Source organism: Uranotaenia lowii, chromosome 3 (assembly GCF_029784155.1).
Source record: "Uranotaenia lowii strain MFRU-FL chromosome 3, ASM2978415v1, whole genome shotgun sequence".
NCBI classification, from domain to species: Eukaryota; Metazoa; Arthropoda; class Insecta; order Diptera; family Culicidae; genus Uranotaenia; species Uranotaenia lowii.
The window spans coordinates 221,184,586-221,201,733 of record NC_073693.1 but is presented as its reverse complement, the minus strand read 5'-3'; the positions used below and the strand labels follow the sequence as shown (position 1 = coordinate 221,201,733).

General features: G+C 35.0%; 1 protein-coding gene across 2 annotated transcripts; it reads right to left on the bottom strand.

The window, feature by feature from the left end:
- Window positions 1–746: 746 nt before the first annotated feature.
- LOC129750933 (UDP-N-acetylglucosamine--peptide N-acetylglucosaminyltransferase 110 kDa subunit) lies at window positions 747–15,624 on the bottom strand. 2 transcript variants are annotated; one of them, XM_055746142.1, is made up of 4 exons: window positions 15,336–15,624; window positions 14,756–15,054; window positions 1,870–3,969; window positions 747–1,775 (listed from the first exon to the last, which is right to left on the bottom strand). In XM_055746142.1, exons 2-4 carry the CDS (start codon window positions 14,881–14,883, stop codon window positions 1,505–1,507), a joined length of 2,499 nt encoding a protein of 832 aa, XP_055602117.1. In that variant the 5' UTR covers window positions 14,884–15,054; window positions 15,336–15,624; the 3' UTR covers window positions 747–1,504. The 2 variants fall into 2 exon arrangements, with proteins under 2 accessions (XP_055602117.1, XP_055602116.1); XM_055746141.1 differs by having other exon boundaries at window positions 14,756–15,624.
- Window positions 15,625–17,148: the final 1,524 nt, after the last annotated feature.

Here is a 17,148-nt window from a genome sequence, read left to right as displayed (position 1 = left end):
GGATTCTTTCAAGAATTAATATTAACGACATTTTGAAGCTTTTTTTTAAATGGTTTTTCTTTGAGAAAATTTTGCCAGGTCATTTGGGTTTCGTGTGCACGGCGCGTGACCTGCAATAATTGTATAACTCAAAACCCTCAAAATTTCACATTACTTCCGTAGGTTCTCCAGACGAAAAACGTATCTTGTAATTGTAATTGTGATTTTTATTTACGAAAACCTTGAAGTTACAATAAGAACTTAATTACTAGGTCAAGGAAGTCTTCGGACAGGCTTGATCGGGTTCTTGAAGCCCATCCCAAGGGAGGTTTTTGGTATGAAACGATTCCAAGAGCCAAGCGAACCGATCTTATATTGATTCATCTGACGTCACGCACCGCGCCTAAGTAGCCCTGTTGCGTGGATGGAAATAGTGTCGCCTATCGGCATAACTTCTAACCATTCTATAGTGGACAAAAGTTTGTCATGGGTTTCAAAGTGTGTTACGTAAACTTATGCTCATTAACACCTGTCATTGTCTTCAAATCTCATATCCATCTGTTGGAATTATCAAAAAATTATGTTATTGTTACATTCATTTCAATGAAAGGTTGATGAGTTTTCTAAATTCTCTGCGCTGCGCTGCGCTGCGAGTTCTGCGCTTTTATCAAAACATGGTATAAAAAAGAAAAATGAGTGAATAAATGTTCTGTTGCTGCTCTTATGATAATAGGCATGTGATATTCGAATAAACCAGCAAAGCAGTGTCAATTTAACATACATTTTATTTCAAATTCGTACTACTTTCTATACATAGTAAATAGATTGTTTTAATCTTTGAAGAAACGTCTTATCTACAGAAACAAATTTATTTACAATATTATTAATCGTGCTTTACCAGTTGTAAGGTTGGCGGTACCCACGAGTAGGTACCGATTCCAATATTTTGGCGTTTGTGTGATTTTCAATGTATTAGGATATTGGTTTCCTTTTCATTTTTCCTGTCTATTGATCAAATCTGTCATGTTGAAAAACTAATAAAATGCACATCATCAGAATTGAATCGCTATCTACAAGAAGCGGAGCGAATCAGAATCGGGGTTTGCTTAAAATGTTTACTAACGTGTAGGTTCATTGCTAAGAGTCATACGGAAAATGTAAATCATAATCTTCTCATAATGTCGGTTGAGCTCAATGCAACCGGTTGGATAGTTTTCATTAGTGTCAAAACATACAATAGAAGATAACATTTACTTAGAGTATTTATTACACTAATTCTGACTTATGATCTTTAATATCACTAAAATAATCTTTGCATCAATGAACACTATTTCCATTGATTTAAATCATTCACCTTTTCAACAGTTTCTGAATGGGAAACCTATCGAATAAATAAGAATATCGTAAAATAAATTTTTGAAAGTTGCCTGCTTTCACGTTAAACAAATTCAAATTGGGAAAGTGTGAAAAAGACAATGTATGCGCGGAAAAGACACTACTAGTTGTTATTTTTTTTTTTAAATAATTATTTGACCATATCCTTGGCCGAAATGTGGTCCGGCCGTTCACCACGGCTGAATCGCTCGAACATTTTGTAGAATAGCGTTTCCAAGCCGTGGGCATACTGTCGGCAATCGAACAGTGGGCTCTCGCTGCGTGCCACCCATACCCGGGCTCGGATTGCCTTCAGATATTCCCGATCGGAACCCAGTTTGATGGCGATGTCCTGGTACTCCTGGCGGTTCCGTGCTATTAGTTCCGGGCACCCAAGGGTGGCCAACTGAGACGCGGCCACTCTGCAATGGAAATTAAAGTAAAACGATTAAAAGAGATGGCCTCTGGAATCTGTATAGCTTGATTTTTTTCTCGTAATATTATAATTTTGCTTACCTCGATGCCAGTGTTTCTGCCGGAAGTGTAACGACAGGGGTTCCTGTCCAAAGTACATCCATTGATGTGGTGTGTCCGTTGCAGAGTGGTGTATCGAGGCACACATCTGCTAGCTGTCCACGTCGCACGTGCTCTTCCTTGGCGGCTACATTGGAGAAGATGATACGACCAGGGCCAAGTCCAAGCTGTTGAGCGGCGGATTGGATGTTGGTTTCTCCAACAGCAGGGAACCGCAACAGCCAAAGGACAGAATTTGGAACTGCCTTCAAAATATTCACCCAGCAGGTCAAAGTATGGGGATCGATTTTGTAAAGTTGGTTAAAGTTGCAATAGATTATGGCGTCGTCAGGTAGACCGTACTGTTGCCGGGTAGTAACGACAATGTTCTGCGGAACCTCTTCGCCGGTAGCAGCTTTGTTATTCGTTTGTGTTGTGGCCAAGCCATTTTGAACAACCACCCCATTGAGTGACGTTTGAATCTGTCCAGAAGCGATCATTGTTTCGACTGGTGTGGTCGTTGGAAGCTCGACGACTTTGTGCTGAATTTCGACTGGTTTGTTTGCAAGAACCACTTCACGCACCGTTTTGACGTCGGTGTTTTCCACTAGTGGTGATAGATCGGTTGCATTGATCACTGCAACGTTGTCAGCCAACTGATTAGCCAGTTTACCACTAACGATTACGCGTTCTTTCAAGTGTGGGAACATTTGTCGATGATCGCCGATGAAATAAGTGTGCGGCATGTAGGCAAGTTTTTCACTGTACTGATCCGCTAGTTCCATCGGAGATGTGACCGAATCAGTTATGATGTAATCCATGAAACTGGCACCACTGGTTCCCGGGTAGCCCAACCACATGACTTGCACTGGTGCGGGTCTGAGAGCGAAGATTTCATTTCTTGCTCCTTTTGTGTAACCATTCATGTTCACTAGAATATTGATTCCGTCGGCATGTATTCGATCAGCAGCTTTCCCATTGCAAGCGAGCTGCGAAAGATCAATGAAATGCTCGGCTTCTCGAGAGATTTTGCTCCGGAACGTCGTTCCGTCGTCAGGGCTAAGTGCGTAGCAGAATATTTCTACGCGCGATCTATCGTGCATTCCGGGAATCGATTGCATCAGATGCGATGTCGGATGGTTTCCAAAATCACTACTTACATAACCAACCCTCAGTCGACCGCTCAACTCGCGAGGGAATTTGTAAGGCGGTTTGTGCAGGATATTGATTTTTTCCAGACATAAATTAGCATGTCGGGCCGCAATAGCTTTGCGGAAATCATGTGACAGTGGGTAAAGCATCGAATGATGCGGATGAACCGATGGAAGACGATTTTTATCGAGTTGATCGGCAACAATGGCCACTAGCTTTTTCATGCGTACTTCGTAGTCTGTCCAATCGCATACGATCTGTAGGCAATGTGCCAAGTTGCAGTATGCATCGGGAAAATCTGGTTTGAGTTTGAGTGCCGTTCTGTATGACTGAATCGCATCCGGAATGTTGCCGGAGTCCTTATGGATGCTGGCCAAATTACTGTGCGCATCAGCAAAGGCTGGATTGATCTGGATGGCTCTGGTGTAACACTGCAGAGCTCCTGCCACGTCCTGCATCTCTTTGAGCGTATTTCCCATATTTGAGTACGCGTCAGCGAACGTCGGCTGGATGCGAATGGCTTCTTTGTAATGTAACAGAGCTTCATTTAGTTTTCCCTGCTGTTGCAAAACCGAGGCCAAGTTCGAATGGGCTGCAGCAAATTCTGGGAACACTTCCAGGGCCTTCAAGTACAATCTGGTCGCCTCTTCGATGTAGCCTTGTTCGCGCTTTATGTTAGCCAAGTTATTGAGCGAATCGGCATGGTTAGGGCACAGCCGGAGGGCTGTGTTGTAGCAATCTTCGGCCTCCTGGACCTGACCCTTTTCCTTGAGGGCATTCGCCAGATTGCAGTATGCATCGGGGAAGTTTGGCTGCAGCTCGATGGCCCGGCGATAGGTGTCGATGGCCAAATCGATGAGACCTTGCTCGTAGTACACGCAGGCCAAATTTCCGTGAACGACCGCATTGTAGGGGGACAGATTTAGAGCCCTCAGGTAGGCGGCAACAGCTCTGCAAAAAAAAATGCAAATTAGAAAAATTATTAATCATCAAACTGCTATTCAATCAATACCAATCAAGTTTATTTGTTCTTGGGTTGATCTAAGATTGCAATTAAATCTTCCAAAGTTATCGATGGGTGGGTTTTTAAATAATTTACACATTTCGAAGTAGGTGTTTCAGTTTCCTTTGGCGATTTAATATCCATTTTTTAAATTTACTTAAAACTTCGTGAAATTCTCTTCAACAACCCTAGATGCGGTACAGAATCGTACACAATCAGCAGTCAATGTCTTCAACCAAGCCAGTTAGCGTCTACCTACTGCTAGCTGCATTTGTTGAGTGCATATTTTATGAATAAGACTCCTTCAGCAGTTTTAAAATGTTTGCTCCACTCCACCCACCAATGACCAACGGCCAATCGATAAAAAAAATATGTAGGAAGAAGAAGTGGGATAGGATAGCAGCAAGATTTCTCGTTTGAATGAGACCATTGCTTTGAATCAAAGATAGTAGATATAAAGATACCCAGCTCTTGACATTTTTCATATAAATTCCAACAGACATTCTTTCTACAAACATCAGCACCACCTGCTGACGGAAAAGGTCAACATTTCTCACAAATTGTGTTTAATGATACGAGCGTGCAGATCATGATGCACTCTGATATGTTTTCAATAAATTTAAAATTATTCAAAATGCACTCTGAAGTAATTTGATTAAATTTTGCAGAAACAAATGCTACTGACTCAGTAAAATTGAGCTAACCGCATTCAGATTCATCGATTGTGAAAAAACTCAAACTTAAACAGTTAAAATAATAATGAAAACATTAACGTTCACAATGTTTTTAATTTGATTATTTATATCAGCAATGAATAAAAAAAAGTGTATAAAGAAAATAATAATTTAAGAATACTTTACAATTTATAATTTAAGAACACAGTGAAAAGTTGAATTTCAAGCCAGTCTCAGTGTTTAAAACTTCTTAAGATTTTATTTTTTGATTCCCTCAATGTGATAACATTCCTACGGTTAAATCAGAGGAATCGAAATTAAAACATCTTAGGAGATTTTAAGACCAGTTCAAAATTCATCTTTCAACTATTTTTAGTTACTGGCTAGAGAAGATTTTTCATTTTCACCTGAGGTGTACCGCTACCTTTATTTACTCTGTTAAATTTGTACATAGAACTAAATTTAGCTAAATGGCCTGCAAGAAAAAAGTTAGAAAAACACAATACTCAAAGTGCTGCATGATAGAAACAGCTGGATCAACTTATAAAACTGTGGCATTTTACTTTATCTGAAGTGTCGTGTTAAATTTTGAAGAATATTATTTTATTATTAATTTTGTTAATTTTGCAAATTTTGAGTCTTCTTCAAAGTGAAACAATCATGCTGATATATATATATATTTTTTTTTTAATTTGAATATTGTGCAATCTTTTGCTGTCACAAAAAGCGGTTAGCGAGTAGAAAAATTTAAAAAAAAAACTAATTTCAATAGGTACTGATTTGAAATATAGCACAAATGTCACAATCCACAGATCTAAAGTGTGCAGTCCCATTTTGTGGCTGCGCATAAAATAATCCACACCCTCATTTCTGACACTGGAGATTTTTGAGTGCACAAATTAGTTATTGTTAATGGGACTTTTGATTGCTGTGCTTAATAACTCTCAATTGAGTACATGTGTCCCACCGTGTGATAAAAACTGATTAACATGAGTTTTTTCTGCTAACAGTGTTCACTGTGTTTTAGTTGCATTTCTGCCGTCATATTTGATGGTGGCGCTTATTTTTTTTGTCTCCCGGTTTTCATAAGAGTTGGGAATCTTTATATAAACTATTTTTGTTTGAATGCTATCCCTTTGACGGCATCGTTGTAACTTTGAACTGTTGAATTCGTTTCTTCGAAAAGCCATGATCCTTTTCGTTTATAAAGAATACTGAAAATCTTGAAGTTATCCTTATAATTTGTTGCGTCGCAATCTACTCATCCTTTCATGATTGAGTGCTTACGGTTTTCCCAATTTTTTGAATGCCTCGAAAGAAGATGATTCAATTAAGGCGCTTCATCTTCATCGAAGATATTTTGTGCTTCGTCTACCATCGACGACGATAACTAGAGCTCGAACTCTGATAGCAACAGGACAACAACTTTTATGCTCCCCTTCAAGAGGAACCTTTTCAAGTGCGCTCGAGCGAGTGCCAAGAATAAGAATAAGTTGATTGAAATTATCCGGTCCAAGAAGTTAAGCATGGTTGTTTGTTGGTGTTTCCATTAGGAAGCTTCATCGATTTTAGAAATTGTTTAAACTGCAGCAACCGGAGACTGAATGTTCCATGACAATTTTCCTGTTATTACGAGGTTCAGCGCAAAGCGCACAAGTGGAAAAAGGTTAGGGAACCGGAAGACATGGAAATCACCTCCCATCCGGATCAGATGTACCTACTACAAGTCAAAGTGTGGGGGCGAGTGGAGGCTTTTTCTCCTACAAATTGCTCACAATAATGATGCTTCAGATCTAAAGCTTTCATCGACGATGATGGGGACACATCGGGAAAAGAGAATCGAATCAACCTGCAATATTGAGAACAAAAATTTCCTAGGAGGGGGGATAGGGCTAAAAATAGAAAGGCGAGGCTTTTGTGTGTGTAGGAAACAGACAGCGATACACACAGACACACGCACACTGGAAAGCGAAATTTGATTCCAATATAATTTTTGTAATTTATCGAGCTACTTGATACTGTTCAGTTATCGGATGATTGAACCGTTTTTTTCACATGGTTAAACAGACAACATTTAGAAGACTCTCGTTCTGAATATGTATATAAGATTGAAAAAAGTGGCTCCAGAGAAAATTGTCTCTGGAGCCAGAGTGTTGAAATAAATTAGGAGAATACATCAAAGTGATAATTATTCCTAAACTACTTAAAGATATGTTTCCCAACGTGACCAACAATAAAACGATAGTTGCAAACCGAATCAGATAACTGTAAGACATCTTTAAAAAACGAACACACACATATAGGACAGGACGATTTTGGCAAACTCCTGAGCACCTTGGATTTTCAAAATCGGACCGTGCCAATATCGAACGAGAAAATTTGTTAATCCATTTTTTTCTCCATATTTTACTTAAAAATATATCATTGTACTAATTGTCATTTATCGTCAATTTATGACAATTTTAAATCATTTTTTTTTATTACTATTTTTTCTTGTTTTGGCACGCATGCCAGAATCGGAGGTTTACTATTCTATATAGAAATGGAAAGCAAGCGCACTGTCACTTTAACTTTGAACTTCCATAACTCTGAAGATATTTTTTGTTCAAATTTTACATACAGTCTAATTACAATAATTCTATTAAAATTGAACTTTTTGAACTTTGATCATTCAAATTGCAATACCCAAGTGATTGTTGAAATATAAAGCTCAGCTCAAAGTGTGAAGTTTATGAGGAATTTTATCGATTGCTTGTCGAAACTTACACGAGATAGAGTTTTTCAGGCATGAACCGAAACCGCGATTTTTTTAGAATTTCGGACGAATGTTTGCATATGAAAGTCATACTATATAATATATTTATTCAATAACCAGTAAATCATTTTCAATCAAAAGTTTAGAAAAATATCGAGGGATTCTTATTTTAAAACACATTATAATTAATCATTTTTATTATTGCCTTTGACAGAAATTTATTAACTGATTGGTGGACAGAAAAGGAATTGTTTCCATGACCTGCCCAAAATTCTATGAAAATTGCAATTTTCGGTCCAACCCTAAAATATTGTACCTTGCGTAATTTTGTATCCAATCAATAGAATTTTTCATATCACTATGCGAAATTTCAATTACAGGCGTTACGTAGTTTCTGAGATTCAGCAGTTTGGAGGATAGTTAAACACGTGTTAGCTACAAATTTGTTGAGAAAAACTTGCATTAAGGTAGCAAAAATGGTTGTTATTTGAAGAAAAAAAATCAGTACAGTTTTACAAAAAAAAAAGCGAGAAACACCTACAATTTAAGACCATCAAAATCGACGTCAATGTCGAATAACGGGGAAACGATTGACGATAACAAAATATGGAGAATCAAATTTTATTTATATTATAAGGATTCTTAAACCATAATCGTGCGCTCTTCCGGAAAGGGTTAACGGTTAAAATTAAAATAAAAAAAAAAATACATATAAAAAATTTTTTTTTTTTGCTTTTTTTATTAAACTATGAAGTTATGTATACTAGGGGTTGAGAGTACTATTTTTTAAATAATCTAACAATTTGCGCCGGGGGTCTTTAGATTTTTCCAAAATGTTCATTTTTGTGTCTTAAAACACATATTTTTTTGCAGATTAAAAGAAAATGGTAACAGTTATTTAAGGCTACATTTTTTCGTTCAAAATGTGTATTATTTTCTCATTTTCCAAACGAAAATCATAAAATAGTCAATCAAAACGTATTGTAATTTTGTCAGCTTAACAATACAATAATGTGATGAAAACTCTGTACATTCACATTATTTGTGATATTGCAATAAATATATGATACTTAGATTATTGGTTGCAAACTCTGTACAAAGTTTAAAAAAAATGGAGTTTCAAACTTGTTTTGATTAGAACTTTTGCTCCAACGCTGTTAGAAGTGCGCGCTACCTGTATAAAGGGTGTCCACGTTGAAATTGCAACACACAAAATTGATTCGCAAAATTCGAGTTTTCATCCGATTGCCACCAAATTCTCAGGGATTGAAAAATAACTATTAAACTTCATTTTAAAATTTTACTCGTATTTTAATTACAGTCCATACGCAAATGCCCGCACCTTCGCCTTAATCCCGGCCATAAAATTCTGCACAATCTGTGAATCAACCGTTTTTTGGATGTAAACTAGAGTGCCCACTAGAGTTTTCAATCCCTGAAAATTTGGTGGCAATCGGACGAAAACTCGAATTTTGCGAATCAATTTTGTATGTTGCAATTTCATCGTGGACACCCTTTATGCATGGATGGCAAAACTCCTCAGATCGGCTTGCACATAAAAAACAAAAACTGTGTTTGAATCAGTTCATTATTCTCAATGTAAATCACGTTTTAAGTTTGGATTAGGTAGATGTTTTTATTTCGGAGATATAACGTATTGAAAAAAAAAATCATTTGAAACTTCAATAGAGGCCTCATAACAATTTCTGGCATCACCGGAGATCACTTTTGAGTTTTCATTGTTCCAGGGTTGCTAGCGATTTTTCGTTTTGAAATTCCAAAGTTTTTCCCGGTTTTTGCCCGATTTTTTCCCGGTTATAAATAAAGATTTTCCCATTTAATATACGCGTTTTTTAACATAAAATCATAGTGAATAAAAAAAATCAATGTAAAGGCCCTCAAATTTCTAATAATTGTATCTTAAAACTTGTTAACCGATTAAAAATCATGACAAATACTTCGGCGTCTTTTAACACCTAGTCTTTCCGTATCAAACTGATAGGTTTGCATAGTTTTTTGAACCATGGTTCTAACCTTTTAAACATGGTTCAAACGAATTTTGTATCTATTCGTTGTTTTGCTCCCCAATTTCAACAATTTTGCAAAAATAAGTCCGGTTACATTGATCTTTAAACTATGATGTAGTACATTTCAGCCACTGTGAAATTTTCTAGAATTTTCATAGAGTTCTAGAAAAAAAATGTATAGTTTGTAAAAAAAATACATCGAAACATATATCAAATCAGCTTGTCAACTTGAATGAAGATTTGTCTACAAAACTTAAAATCTTCAGACTACAGGAAAGTATATAGCTATTTTATAAATGCCGTTATAATTTTTTGTACAAATCCAAAGATATGTTTAAAAAAAATGTTTTTTAATACAAAACAATGGAAAACTTTAGTAGTGACCTTGTCCTTTCAACTAAAGATTCGTGAAAATGTAGAAAATAGTGAATAGGACAGGGTTGAACTTTAATCATTTGAATATAAGATTTTATTTTGTATCAGGGGTGAGACCTAATATTTCGACAGCAGCTTGTTTTCGATATAATTTTTACATAAGACATATATTCCAGCGTAGGAAATTTTAAGCAAAAGTTTAATGTGAAAAGAATTGAAAGCTTAACACTTGTGACATAATGCTTCGTTCCTCAGGCGAATTCAAACAAAATATACAAGAACATTGAAAATCTAATATCTTTTTTGGTCAAAAAGAGGTGTAACTCTGCTCAAAAACGTCTCAAACTGCCAAATTATTTGCTTTTTGCAAGAAAATAATTTTATGAAATATGTATGTGGAACACTGAATCATTCCGAACTAAAATGAAAACTGATACAGTAGAACCTTGATAAGCGAGAAACCTCTATAAGTGAGATAAAACACCAAGTCCAAAGCTTTTTAAAGCACAAAACCTCTTTAAGTGAGCATTTAAAATCTCTATAAGCTAGAGTCGAGAAAATACCACTTTTGTATTGAAGTTTTGGTACCAAAATATGCATAGTTCCATATTGAAACTCACTTGAGAAAACTTCGAACTGATGCTTCAACTGTTTTTTTTTTAAATCAGTGGATTTTTATCAAATACACATTGTTTAGTTGCATTTCTAGATCATTTTTATGCATTTGTATGTTGCTGACCCTCTATCATAAAGAACCTGGTTAAGTTATAAACCTCTTAAAGCGACAAAAAAAAATTCATTCCATTGGACTCTCACTTATCCAGGTTCAACTGTAGTTAGTTTATAGTTTAGTTTCCCAGATAACCAGAAATCGTAAAGCAGTGTTTATTGTAGATTGTATAAGCATCCAGTTTAAATTGGAATTGTATAAACATCATGTTGTAGCTAAACCAAGTTATATTTTATCGTTTATGGTTTGTATAGTTCATTTTATACGATAACATTTTGTTAATCGTATAGAAAGATCAATAAAGTTGATTTAAATCCCAGTAGAATTGTGTAAAGATCAATATTTAATCCCACTGTACAACTAAGCAATCTTTCATGCTTGCAATCTATGATGACATATTATTTCCATGAAAGGTCGTACAGTAATTGTGAGAAAATCGTAAAATGGAATTTAAACAATCTATTCATTCATGTCATTCAAAGTCGCTTATTGAGATTTAATTAATCGGTAAATAATTGTTAATAATGCAATTCCTATGCTTAGCAATATTGATCGGTACTACACCGATCAGGAATTCGGAATTGTTTTCTGTTTGTAATATGTGTCCTCTATGTTCACTTGACACTGTAATCAATTTGTTCGAAAACACCAATATCTGTCCATGTACCCTAAAATAGCATTAACTCTCTCGCAACATTAAACATAACGCCGAGAGAGTTCTCACACAATAGTATGTAAGCCATTTTAGTTAAGTTAGAATAGATTAGAACGTTAAACGAATCGCACGGAATTTTACTTCTACTATTATTAAACTCCATAGTTAAGTCCATGCAAGCGACTTTCAATACAAATTCCGAAATTGAGCCTAAGTAATTAGCAGCAATTATCGTGCATAGTGTGTGGTGCTTTTTCGCAAGCAGAACTCGAATAGTGCAAACGAAATCACTCCCCCAGCGGGTGGATCAGCTGTTGTGCCAGCGAAAGGTCGGCGACTTACCTTATTCTTGCTGCTGGTGGATGCCGTCGACTGGAGACGGAAAGAAATTCCCCGAAATCCGAACCCCCCCATCGGCCGAGCCCGAACAAATATCTTATGTCAACAATTGCAAAAATTGGAAATTCTTGACGAATTTTGATGTAAAAATGAAGGCAGTTTTAATTTAAAAAAAAAATTATAAAAATTAAAAAAGTGGCACATACAGTCGGCGTTTGCAAAAACACAGGCGACGCTTAAAAAAATCCGGTCCTGTGATAAACGAATCCAGAAACCCAGAAATCGTAAAATAGTGTTTATTGTAGATTGTAAAAGCATCCAGTTAAGATTGGAATTGTATAAACATCATGTTGTAGCTAAACCAAATTATATTTTATCGTTTATGGTTTGTACTGTTCATTATAAACGATAATATTTTGTTAATCGTATAGAAAGATCACTAAAGTAGTTTTGAATTGCTGTAGAATTGTGTAAAACTCAATATTATATCCCACTGTACAATTAAACAATCTTTCATGCTTGCGATCTATGATGACATATTATTTCCATGAAATGTCGTACAGTAATTGTAAGAACATCGTATTATGGAATTTAAACAATCTGCAGATTGTCGAATTGTTTAACAGTACAGTAAATAGCTAGTTAAGATCGCACAGCGCTGAATACAATTATTGATTGTAAAAGAATCGTCTATGAGATAGGTTAAAGTTGCATATAAAGAAACGGCATCTATAAATAGATTTGGAGTCCGAAATGATGCAGTCAGTGGTATTTTATACGATCAACTGATTTTTAAACGGCACTCTCAACTGTACATGAACAAATTTGCTTGTTTGCATCAACATGAAATGGCGCCGAGGAAGTATCGAAGGAGAGGGATCGGAGAGTTGTGAGTTCGAGACTGAGCGAAAAGAGACACATAAAGTTGTGTATGGTTCAATTTTTTTACGCAGTAAACATTAAATTTTATTGTATTAATGTTCACGGCGATTCATAGTAAAATCGTAATAAGGGAAAAATATAATTGTTTTGGGATACAGTAACAATAAATTGTATTAAATGGCGAAGAAAGTTGTACAAACCTCAGGCTACCTGCTAAAGGAAATTGTAATCAAATTGTAAGACAGGCAATGAAAAGTTGAAAGTTGTACAATCCTATGATTTTATGCAAAGTAAAGTTGCTGTCAAATTGTTGAAAACGCAATACAAAGTTTTATATTTTCAAGGTGAGCAAAATTTGGTCCGTATATTGCCTCCACTTTGGTACGTACAGGCTCATATAGAATATTCTATACAACTTTTTCAGATTGTACAAAAGTGTGTATATCTCAGAAACAACTGAAATATACAGACCAAAATGTTCACTGGGTTTTGCGATAAAAGTTGTAATTTTGTAACATTTTAGTTATTATGTCATAGTAAAAAAGCGATTCAAACTTTGTTTGTTCACTGATATCGTGATTGTCGAAAACTACTGTTAAATTTAGAAATAATTCTAAAAATATTTATGAAATCCTGTGAAAAAATTTCAAACATGACAATTCCCTTTTTTTTCCCGGTGACGCGATGAAATTCCAAAGTTTTTCCCGGTAAGCTAGCAACCCTGTTATTCAAGACCTTAGTTTATTCAGCAACTTTGTGAAAACCGCAATACGTTTTGACTCATGGTTTAAAAGATATTAAGAGATTTACGTTTAGTTTTTTATGCCATAGTTTGTTTTGAATTCCTATATACTCTACAGAATGCAGAGAAAAAAAAACAAAAAATCCTTCTATATTTTTGTTAAAGCCAAAATTACTAGTGGTCTTCTAGAAAGTTAGTTTTTATTTTCAAATCGTTAATTTGGAATACTTAGTACCTACCACAGTAACGTTCGATAGTGTTGCTTTGCTCCACCCGTCAGATTGACAAGTTCGCGTATAGATGGGGATCAGGATAGCTCGGATAGCTAGATCTTTAGGTATGCTACTCCGTTGCTTACATATGTATTAGTAGGCCAACCAAAAATAGTTATAGAAATTCCACAAAAATGTATGGAATTTTTTTGAACTATTGGTTTTCTAGAAAAACTACTAATTTTAAAATTCAGCAAAAAATATAAAAATGTTAACCAAAGTATTTACAATTCATTGAGCGCTTATGCGGTTGAAAAACATAATTTTTGCGTGGATTTTTTATTGAGTTAAAAAAATTGCTTTTTGCTAAATTCCTAATAACTGATTGTTTTTAAATTTTGTTGGACCTAAAAGAAAGTAGCATTCATTACAAGTTGCAACAAGTCATTTTTGAGCATATCTTTATAACTATATTTGCAAAATGCTTTCCGAAATTCGAATGTTTTGCAGAAATACTGCTAAATTTCCAAAAAAAAACTGTTTCGTAGTCAGAATATTGAAAGCATTAGAACATAAATTTTACTAATTTCAACACATGTTATTTCAAAGAATGCGACTGTATACTTATTTGAACAATAAGACCTCGCAATTTTCCATAAATTGTAATTTTATTTCAAATCCCAAACATATCGTTCGAAATTCCATAACTATTTTTAACCCTGCGTATACACTGCTCTGTCGATTGAGGTTAAGCGCAATGTTTTACCTTCTTCTCTACCTATCTTGGATGGGGATAACAAAAAAGTCCGTAAACCTGACGTTAAAGAGGTGTCTCACTTATCCAGGTTATCTCTTTTAGAGCGTCAGTAATACGTAAATGCGTAAAGTGATCCAGAAATACTGACAAAACTTGAACCAATTCAATACTTATTGTGAAGTTGATAAAAATCAACTGATACATGGGAAAGACGCATGTATTCGAAGTTTTCCCAATCAATTTTCTATATGGAACTATAAAAATTTCCGAGAGATGGGGAAATACAAACAAAAAAGAATTCAACTTTTTTCACGTTGTTCAAAATTACATGCTCACGCTCAGAAAGTTATTTCATGACATAAAATTTTCTTATAGAAAAAATTGAAATTGTCTTACAGTCTTGCCAAGAAAATTGTATTTGTTCAATGGAAACTTTTACCTTTTTCCCAAAAAAAAAAATACAATTCTAGCTTCTAGATGTTTTAAATGAATTTTCGTTTTGTTGGGGTAAGAAGCAGCAAAATTAGAAAAAAATTTAAAGTATGTATCAGGAGAATTTGGGGTGCCGAATAATCACGGAACAAACCTTTTAATGTAGAATTTAATCCAATCGACACAACCATGCAGATCCGCTTCCAGCTCCGAGAGTGAGTTGTACGGATGATACGGTGTAATTCGTACGATGGTGTAGATCACGATACACTGGTAATCCATCGCCTGTTGTTCGTTTAGGTATTGGGTTTGTTCTTTTCCTTTTCGGCAACAGGTACTTGCTGCTATCAGGAGTGTCGTTTTCCCCCTACAGGGCACACACGCACCGATGCGGTTGCTGGTCTATCAACTTCACATGTATCCAAACAGTAAATGTTTACATCCTTGTGTTGGCTGGTTTCGGTCGGTGGTTAGGTCGGAAGGAAGTAGAAATGGCCTCAGGTTACGGAACGAGAGTGAAAATGCGTGTCTGTTTTCGACAGATTCTTGTCTCAACTCAACTCCTACCAAACCGTCCCCCCCAATTGCTCTTCACACAAGAGGCGGATGTCAAGGAAATGTTTTCGATATCTCTGCTGAGAGCATTTCGCATTCAACGGAACGGCACATGCTTTATGTACGTATTCGATTTGTTATCCTGGATAGCACTAATTATTTCCATAGTAGGTACCTACCTAGTCGTTTGAGCGTTTCGATACTTCAGATACTTTACAAAATTCATTTATGTCACCGAGTACCATACTAGATTTGGCGAACGACGACAGTTGATTAAGTCTTGAAGCATGTTTACAAGCGTATCAAGTCAGAAAATGCATTCCCCAAACCGTTTTGCCGGGTTTGTATTCTTTCATTGCCCAAAAACCATCATTAATTTACTAAGGCAAAGCCGAAGAAGGTTTACCACATGTGCGGTGACAATTAGCACTAATTTAATGGTTCGTTTCTGTTCAAACGTTCGTTGTCCCATTTTCTACAGGGCACGTTCATAGATAATTTTGAGCGAGATTTTGCGGAACAGGTGCTCTGGTCTGTAGTGTGGTGATGGTGGTGCAACACGATAGGTCTATATTTAGGTGATACGTATTGTCGAAGCGCACAGCATCATTGTTGATATGACCCGGTGTCAGGGCTGGTAGCGGTTCGACAATGAAAAAGTAGGGACTTTAGTGACCAAAATTTGAAAAAAAGTGACCAAATAGTGACTTTGAGGACTGAAAAAAGTGACCAAATTGTGACTATGTAGAACGAAAAAAGTATCTTTGAAGAAAAAAAATGTGACCAAATCAGCCCGTGCGAAGGACTCGTCTTCCGGGGGGTGGGGAGGGGGGGGGAGTTTAGGAAACATATTACAATGAATATTACAATGAATGTTTCAAATTTTCGATAAGTCAAGAAAATGAGAAATAAATTAGTTTCAAAAGAATTTCTTAGCAAATTTAAAATTAAAAAAATCTGAATTCTGAAATAAATGTGCAATCTTCTACAAAACTTACCATGAATAGATGTTAGGAAAATGATAATAATTGTTAATTTTTATTCATCTTAATTTGGAATTCTTTCCTCATTTTCAACTGGAAGTTTAGTGAGAAATTCCGCTGTAATTTTTTAATTTGAACAAAAAATATTTAATCACGATTTAAAATGTGAATTACCGTTTGCTGAATAAGAAATCAATTTTGAACAGAATTTATTCAATGTTCGATGGTTTAATTTAATTTGATAAAAAGAAGAATATATTTATGATCATTTTAAAAGTGCCAGTTATATAAGCCAGACATAAAACCTTTAATAAAGTAAAATCCTCCAGTTATCAAAATTTCATTTTTGAAGCTTTTTAACTCCATGTTCAGCTACACTGACACAGAAATGTTAGAAAATGAGAAATTACGTAAATGATAAAAACTGATGAAAAATTAAAAATAATGAGTTCAAAACTTTTGTTATTAATATTGAAAGCACAAATCAAGTACAAATTTAGTTAACATTGCGTATTAAAATTTATTTTTAAAGTTGCTACTTAGAACAATTTTTCAAACTTTTTAGATTAATTTAAAAATCATGATCGATCCAAAAAACATGATTTCATATAAAAAATATTAATAATTTTTTTTTTAATTTTCAATCGCAGGTTTTCAAGCTTTAAATTACAAGGTCTGAGTATTTTGTCTCTTTTGATTAAAATATTGGGTCCTGAAAGAACAGAAGGTTGAAATTATGTTTTATTATTAAAAATTTGGAGTTAAAGGCTTATGGTTGAAGAACACGAAAATTCAGAATTTGAAAACAAGGAAACAATTGTTAAAAATATGTCTTAAAAAATAAAAAAGTTTGATTAAAAAAAATTCGGCAAGTTGATTAGAAAATTGAAAAAAAAAAACTGTACAGTAAAATTCGGTAAATTTATTTGAAGATTGAAAAAACAGTATGGAAATAAAAAAGATTAGTTTTTAAAAACATTTCAGGAAGAGTTTTTTCAATAAACATGCT